General features: G+C 40.0%; 1 protein-coding gene across 1 annotated transcript; it reads left to right on the top strand.

The window, feature by feature from the left end:
* Window positions 1-2,972: 2,972 nt before the first annotated feature.
* Window positions 2,973-4,818, top strand: LOC123396611 (ATP-dependent Clp protease proteolytic subunit-related protein 2, chloroplastic-like). The gene is made up of 7 exons (XM_045091501.1): window positions 2,973-3,052; window positions 3,158-3,204; window positions 3,301-3,383; window positions 4,243-4,359; window positions 4,450-4,518; window positions 4,632-4,727; window positions 4,786-4,818. The coding sequence occupies exons 1-7, from the start codon at window positions 2,973-2,975 to the stop codon at window positions 4,816-4,818; spliced, it is 525 nt and encodes a 174-aa protein (XP_044947436.1).
* The last annotated feature ends 3,644 nt before the right edge of the window (window positions 4,819-8,462 follow it).

Below are 8,462 nucleotides of genomic sequence, written 5' to 3'. Positions count from 1 at the left end.
CATTTGAGCTAAAAATCTGCCAAGAGAGTCTCCTTATTAGATGAGCATCCTCAGCCAAAATTTAGGCCCATTGTGTATGTGCATTACCCGCACCGCTAATCAAACACTTGGCTGCTAATTCATGTTTGAGCTTAGTTTGGTCTCCTCGTGAGATTCTTCTATCGTATTCTTCTTCCTAACACCTACCGAGGGATTGTACAACCCACCAGACATGCCTATTCCACCCAGAACGCGTGGCAACGCAACGGTCAGGCGGTGACCATGCAGCTAACATGCAAGTTCACGTGCTCTGGAGTTGGGGCCCTCGACCACCATCCAAACATCGACGTCAAGCCACCACACGATGTATTTCTGATTAAATAGATACTTATGGACCTATAAATGATTTTTGGGAAAAATAAAGAGCAAACTATAATGCACCTGCAGTTCAAATTTAACCCGCTTCCAACTGAATCGACATAAATTTGTCTTTTTCACGAGAGGTGGATAAAAGCTTTTAACACCCAACCATTTTGTCAATTGTGCATTAAATATGGCCTAGTATTTTATAAAAATGATTTGGTCCAATTTTGAAACAAATATATGGTAGGTTCTTCACACAAAAAATCATTTTGGGTACTTGAAAAATGGAAAATGATTTTTATATACAAGGAAAATGAAAACTTCATTAATCAACATTGTTTCCCATTCCAATATGCACCCATGTGCATAATATTATATCATTTCAACAAACTATGTTATGAATGTGGCCATAAGATTGATCATTTGGCTTGAAAGCCATGAATCTTCACACACGATAGCCCATTTCTAAGAACACTTTTTAAAAATAATTGTCATGTTACAAGTTTATTATTTTTCCTGGTAACTTTGTCACATCTAATGACACAATGCAAAGGTTTTCCATTTTTTGATTTTATTTGAATTTTTCATGGCCATTTCAAAATGCGGTCAAAACGACGGGTATGACCGTTCCTACCTTGTGGTTGAATCTTGGAAAACTTTTGATGTTTCTCTGATTAAATAGATACTTGTGTACCTAGAAATAATTTTTGGGAAAAATAAAGAGCAAACTATGAGACAACTGCAGTTCAAATTTGACCCGCTTCCACCTAATTCGACAAAAAATTGTCTTTTTCACGAGAGGTTGATCAAAGGTTTTGACACCCAACCATTTGATGAATTGGACATTAAATGTGGCCTAGTATTTAGAAAATTGGTTTGGTCCAATTTTACCACAAATATATGGCATGGCATTCATGAAAAGCTCATTTTGGACACTCGAGAAATGGAAAATGAATTTTCTGTCCAAAGAAAATGAAAACTTCCTTACTCAACATTGTTTTCCATTCCAATATTCACCCTTATGCACAATATTAGATCATTTGAACAAACTATGCCATGAATGTGGCCATAAGATTGATCATTTGGCTTGAAACCCATGAATCTTCACACATGATAGCCCATTTCTAAGAACACTTTTTAAAAATAATTGTCGTATTACAAGGTTATTATTTTACCTCGTAACTTGTCACATACAATGATACAATGCAAAGGTTTTCCATTTTTTTGATTTTTCTGAATTTTTCATGGCCATTTCAAAATGCGGTCAAAACGACGGGTATGACCGTTCCTACCTAGTGGTTGAATCTTGGAAAACTTTTGATGTTTCTCTGATTAAATAGATACTTGTGTACCTATAAATAAATTTTGGGAAAAATAAAGAGCAAACTATGAGACAGCTGCAGTTCAAATTTGACCCGCTTCCACCTAATTCGATGAAAATTTGTCTTTTTCACGAGAAGTTGATCAAAGCTTTTGACACCCAACCATTTGATGAATTGGACATTAAATGTGGCCTAGTATTTTAGAAAATTGGTTTGGTCCAATTTTACAACAAATATATGGCATGGCATTCATGAAAAACTCATTTTGCACACTCGAGAAATGGAAAATGAATTTTCCGTCCAAAGAAAATGAAAACTTGCTTACTCAACATTGTTTGCCATTCCAATATTCACCCTTATGCACAATATTAGATCATTTGAACAAACTATGCCATGAATGTGCCCATAAGATTGATCATTTGGCTTGAAATCCATCAATCTTCACACATGATAGCCCATTTCTACGAACACTTTTTAAAAATAATTGCCGTATTACAAGGTTATTATTTTACCTGGTAACCTTGTCACATACAATGACACAACGCAAAGGTTTTCCATTTTTTTGATTTTTTTGAATTTTTCATGGCCATTTCAAAATGCGGTCAAAACGACGGGTATGACCGTTCCTACCTAGTGGTTGAATCTTGGAAAACTTTTGATGTTTCTCTGATTAAATAGATACTTTTGTACCTAGAAATATTTTTTGGGAAAAATAAAGAGCAAACTATGAGGCAGCTGCAGTTCAAATTTGACCCGCTTCGAGCTAATTCGACGAAAATTTGTCTTTTTCACAAGAGGTTCATCAAACCTTTTGACACCCAACCATTTGGTGAATTGTACATTAAATGTGTCCTAGTATTTTAGAAAATTATCTTGGTCCAATTTCGCAACAAATATATGGTAGGTCCTTCGCAAAAAAACTCATTTTGTTATTTGTTGTTTTTCTTTCTAAATAACTCATTTCTCAAAAGACCTTTTTAAAGATATGGATGCTCATGGATCCAATGACACTCCTCAGCCCACCTAAGCCGAAACCCTAGCCCTGTCTTCGTGGACATATTCCATCTACCCCCCGCCTCCATTCTTTCTCTCCTCCCCCGGATCCATTCCCCCCTTCCCCTGCCCCAGATCCACCCACGGTCGGCGCTCGAACTAGCCCGCGCCGATGGAGCCCGAGCGCTCGAACCAGCCCCCGCCTCCATTCTTTCTGTCCTCCCCGGGATCCATTCCTTCCCCTTCCCCTCCCCCAGATCCACCCACGGCCGGCGCTCGAACCAGCCTGAGTATTTCCATGACAGCACTCCTCCAATGGCGATGTGCCGCACGGCGCCGGCCAACTCCTCCTGCTTCCACCCCCGCGCCGTCGCCAGCTCGCCATCCTCTCTCAGGTCAGCATCCTCCTCCGTCTCCCCTCGTACGCCCCCCCTCCTGAAACCCTAGCTGACGCTCCCCAATCTTCTCGCATCTGTCTCTTTCCCCCCCCCCCTTCGCAGCGTGGGCACCAAGGTCTTCGTCGGGGTGAAGGCGCAGACCAGGCTCGGTGAGCATGAAAACCGAACCAAACCCTTCGAATTCTACTCTGTGGTTCGTTTTTCCGGTGGCTGATTTCGGTTTTGGTGGCTGGATTGCTGAGCAGGCTCGTCAGAGTCGTCGTGCCCAAACGTCAATGCCCGGTTCTACACCGCCGTCAACCGGAGGGTCTCCCTTGGGTACGTATACGTACGCGAGCGTCGGCCCTTATGCACAGCCTCTCGTTTTGCTTGTTGTATCGATATTGTGTGGTGTGGCGATGCACATACGCCAGGTGTGTGTTCAGACCCCATTTTGGGTGGTAGCTGACCAGCTTCACTTGCTGTGCTTGTTCATGTAATTGTCGCTGTCGTCGTACCAATTGACGGATGATTCCGAGTTTTGATGATCGCGTCGAGTGGCTATGTACACTAGTGATATCTATATATAGCTTTTCGATGGATGGGGTATATATCTAGAAGATGTTCGTTTCGTCAATGAAATTTTTTTGTGCATAGACCAAGATGGGAGTTTTTTGTATCAGTACATCAACTATCAATGACATGCTTCATTTGTTATTGTTCTAGCTAGAGCCCGCAGATTCGTTAACATTTATCTTAGCCAAATGTATTAGTAAATTTTTCTATGGTGCTGGACACATTACCTTGAAAAGAAAATATAAAAATGGGATGAACTGATCCAATTTAAGGGGCTACCAACGCTAGCCTGCAGCTTAGTAAGTGGGGGATCGTCTGAACTTTAGTATCTTGCTGAGCTATATATGTTGTCCTACTGTTATGGGAGAAAACTAGTGCACAATCTTGTATAGCTAGGAAATGTAAATACTCACTCTGGAAAGATAAAATCGTATTCTATTGTGATAATCTTGGAGGCAAAATCTTATTCTATTGTGATAATTTTTTCAGTGTACCTTATGACCTGTGAATATAGGTTTGTTTTGATGTTCCAGAATGGCTACACAGCTACAGAAGCTTCTTACCGAACAAATGCTCTTAGCTAACCCCTAGGAGAGACCTTCTCATTTTTGTGTTTTGTCATGATATTGCAGCTTACACCATGCATGGCGTTATATGATACCATGCTAAGCCTAAAGAGTCCATTTGGTACCCATTGCCTGGGCTTTGCATTCAACCTGGCAGGATTCATTCTTGCAGCTGGTCAAAAGGTATTACACTTACATACTAACTTCCTTCTGGAATTGTTTATTTTTTATACCAACTATAATGCTTGTTCTGCTGCTATTTATACCGTGTAGGGTTCACGTACTGGTATGCCTCTTTTTCGTGTTTCACTTCAGTCACCTGCTATAGCAGCTCGAGGCCAGGTCTGGGCTTTAGCAGAATCTTACTGGTCAGTTTGTTGTTAAAAATCCATATGGTGTACAGTTATTGTTGTTATTGCTGAAGTATTTTATCATATGCTTCTTTTCTCCTACAGGCTGACGATATAGGAAACGAATCAAACGAACTTAATCGGATCAAGAACTATCTTTATGGCAAGCTAGCAGAGCACACGGGTCATTCTGTTGAAAAGGTCAGCATTTTCTATTGAATGTTCCTGCCACTCTGTCGCTCATCACCTACATTTACAGTTAGCTTTCAGTTACTCTGTAAAAGCCTATTAGCGTTTCCTGCTTAATCTCACTATGCCTAAGAAGGCTTTGATTTGTTATTGTTTTCTCATATATCATACTAACAGAAATAATCTGATGTGAATACTGTACTGCCACTTTGCCTATATGCACAACATACTTTCCCTATAGGCGCAACATTTTACATGATCCAGCAAGGTTGATCTCCGCAAATACGATCCTAGCTGCGTTCCTCTCATCTCAAGTCTTTGCTTACTTTGGGTACGTACGTGAGCGTCGGCCCTTATGCGCAGCCTCTCGTTTTGCTTGTTGTATCGATATTGTGCGATGTGGTGCTGCACATTCGCCATTTGTTTGTTCAGTCCCCATTTTAGGTGGTAGTTGACTAGCTTCGCTTGTTGTGCTTGTTCATGTAATTATCTATGTCGTCGTACCAATTGACGGATGATTCTCAGTTTTGATGATCGCGTCGAGTGGCTCTGTACATTAGTGACCTCTATATATAGCTTTTCGATGGATTGGGAATATTTAGAAGATGTTCGTTTCGAGGGGATCTGTACATTAGTGACCTCTATATATACATGGTGCTTTGTGTATTTGTTGATACTTTGTTAATATAAACTATACTGTTGGCATACGTGGTCTTTCTTATATGTGATGCTTTGTTAATACTTAAGAACATGCCTGATGACCTGTTTCTGACCTGTCTCTGAAGAAAATGGAACAAGAGAAGCTAGAGAAGCTCGCACGCAAGGTATGCCAACATCTAGTTTCTTGAACCGATGAATTGGCCAGTGGACGTTGATGTTTTATGTCCTTAGTGCTTCTCTGCATGTGAATTAGCATCATTATTGACAAAATGATTTGTGCCCAATGCATATGTATATTTTGCCTTCCCATAAGTTGAAATGCACTAATATATATGTTCTGTGAGGGTCATGAAACTGATGAAATGTCTTGACTGATTTTGTGTACAACAAATTAACATCCTTATTAACAGAAGTTATATATGTCCAATGGATAATTATGTTTTAGCTTTCAATTGAGTATAATTATGATAATACGTGAATGCTTGCTTTAGCTAGGAAACGGTGATGCTCGTCCTCCTCTACAAGGAGAGATGGTCCTCTGTTTTCTTATACATGCATGATGCTATGCTATTTTTGTGGGTGGGAGTGGATGATTTAGTAATCAACAATGTCGACTCATGCATTGCGTTTTTTTGTCACTACTTTTATTTATTCCTGGTATATGTCTTTCTCGCAACTGTGTATCAAGTCGGTGTGCTAAACATTGACGGATTCTACGATCAACTGGTGCATCATACTTGTTTTCCTTCAAAGTTTTCCTGAATATTATTATTTTTGTGTGCAACTTATCTTAGAGTGATCATGTATGTGAGTATACTCAAGTAACTGAATGTATTCATGTAAATTCTGTTAAGTACTAGTAGATTTAGAAATGTAGTTCTTAGAATTAATGGTAGGAGCAGTAAACGAGTCAAACAAAAATATCCATATGCAAATGTGGGTCTATGTTTGATTTAATTTGGTTTGCTCTGCTATTGAAGCTCCTATCCGGTCTAATGTTTTTTGTTTTGTCTCTTTTTCTGTTGCTAGGAAAGTGGTGAGAAGATGTCGATGATGCCTACTTGGGACATTCAAATCAACACAACATAAAAATTTCCGAACCTATGTCTCATAGGAGAGTGGAATGAACTCCATTGTTAGCAGATGTGCCATTGTTTTATAGTGCAATTCTGTCCGTTCTTGCTATATTCCTATATAAGGAAATGTATTTATGAGATGAGTTATTGTGTTATGTAAACCTGGGAGATGTATTATGTGAAGTTATATGATGGATGATTTTAATTTGACTTGGAGTTTTCTTCATTTGAATATGAAATAGTCTTGGATTTAATATTGGACAAATAATTGGGTTGAAAAGGCCCAACAAATAGAAATGAAACCAAGTTCTCGAACAAAAAGTTGCTGAATTAAAAAATGAAAAAAGGCCAAAACTGAAACTGGACCAAATGTATTTGGGCACTAAAAGGCCAGGGCCCAAATTATAATGATACAAAAAAATTCGATTTTTTTACTAGAAGTGGGTGTAAATAGGCTAAGGCCCAAAAGACGCCCAATAAGAAAAAGCCCAAAAAAATAAAATCAGCCCATGTGATCAATTTAAATGGGTTGGGCTGATTTCAACCATGACGTTTTGATTTCATCGTAATTTTGCCACGTAGGACTGCCACGTAGGACTGGGTTTGATTGCCAATGACGATTTAGGATTGTCGTAAAGGTTATGACGATCCAGGAATCATCATAAAAGTTACGACGATTTCGATCAAAACGTCGTTGCTCTCAGTTTTTGACGCTTCATTTTTCATTGTAAGATCATCATAAATGAAAAACCGTGATGATGTAGCGACGAAAATATAGCGTCGTGTATTAACATATTTCTTGTAGTGTGAGCGCTGCAAGGACGGATCCAAGGATGACGTATGTCGTGTTGGCTGGCGGCGATGGCTTTGTTGCACCAGAAGGGAAACCTTTGGAAGATGCCTTGGGAACCCCGGTACGTCCTTGCCTCCTTTGCACTAAAGGGGAAACTGCTTCGCCCTGTTGTCTGCTGCTCGCCTGTCCTTCCTACACGTCATCCTTGACTCCTGAGGTTGTGCCTTGCCTCGGAATATCCACCGCTCTAGAGGGGTCGTGATGAGGCCCCCTGCGGGTCTTGACGCTATTCCCCCTCATGAGGCTTGGCCCCTCACGAGGGCCTTTGCCTTGAGTGGTTCCACGCCCAATCGTGCTTGCTTGATGAAGTGGGCCAGCCCTGGGCCACAGGCAGGCAGGTCTGGGTACCCCCATTTTCCAGAACACCGACAGTATTAGATACCATTTCAGTTGCTAAGTGTTAGTAACTCGAAATTATAGCTACAGAATAAACAAATACTAGCAAGGGTGAGGTGACGATGTGTGTTGGAAGTAATTCCAAGGTTGATGTGATCAAACATCGCACGCTCCCTCTACCATCGGAATTAGTGTTGAACCTAAATAATAGTTATTTGGTGTTTGCGTTGAGCATAGACATGATTAGATTGTGTTTATTGCAAAACGGTTATTCATTTAAAGAGAATAATAGTTACTCTGTTTACTTGAATAATACCTTCAATGGTATTGCACCTAAAATGAATGGTTTATTGAATCTCAATCGTAGTAATACACATGTTCATAATATTGATGCCAAAATATACAAAGTAGTAATGATAGTACCACTTACTTGTGGCACTGCCGCTTGAGTCATATTGGTATAAAACGCATGAAGAAGCTCCATGCTGATGGATCTTTGGACTCGCTCGTTTTTGAATCGTTTGGGACATGTGAACCATGCCTATTGGTGTAAACGCATGAAGAAACTCCACGCAGATGGATCTTTTAGACTGCTTGATTTTGAATCACTTCAGACATGCAAATCATGCCACATCGACAAGATGACTGAAGGCCTAGTTTTCAGTGAGATGGAACGAGCAAGTGACTTGTTGGAAATAATACTTTTTGATGTATGCAGTCCAATGAGTGCTGAGGCACGCAATTGATATCGTTATGTTCTTACTTCGCTGATGATTTGTGTAGATACAAGTATATTTGCTTGATGAATCACAAAGTCTGAAA

Source organism: Hordeum vulgare, chromosome 5H, assembly GCF_904849725.1.
Source record: "Hordeum vulgare subsp. vulgare chromosome 5H, MorexV3_pseudomolecules_assembly, whole genome shotgun sequence".
Lineage (NCBI taxonomy): Eukaryota > Viridiplantae > Streptophyta > Magnoliopsida > Poales > Poaceae > Hordeum > Hordeum vulgare.
The sequence above is the reverse complement of the archived record's forward strand: the minus strand, read 5'-3'. Positions and strand labels throughout refer to the sequence as shown.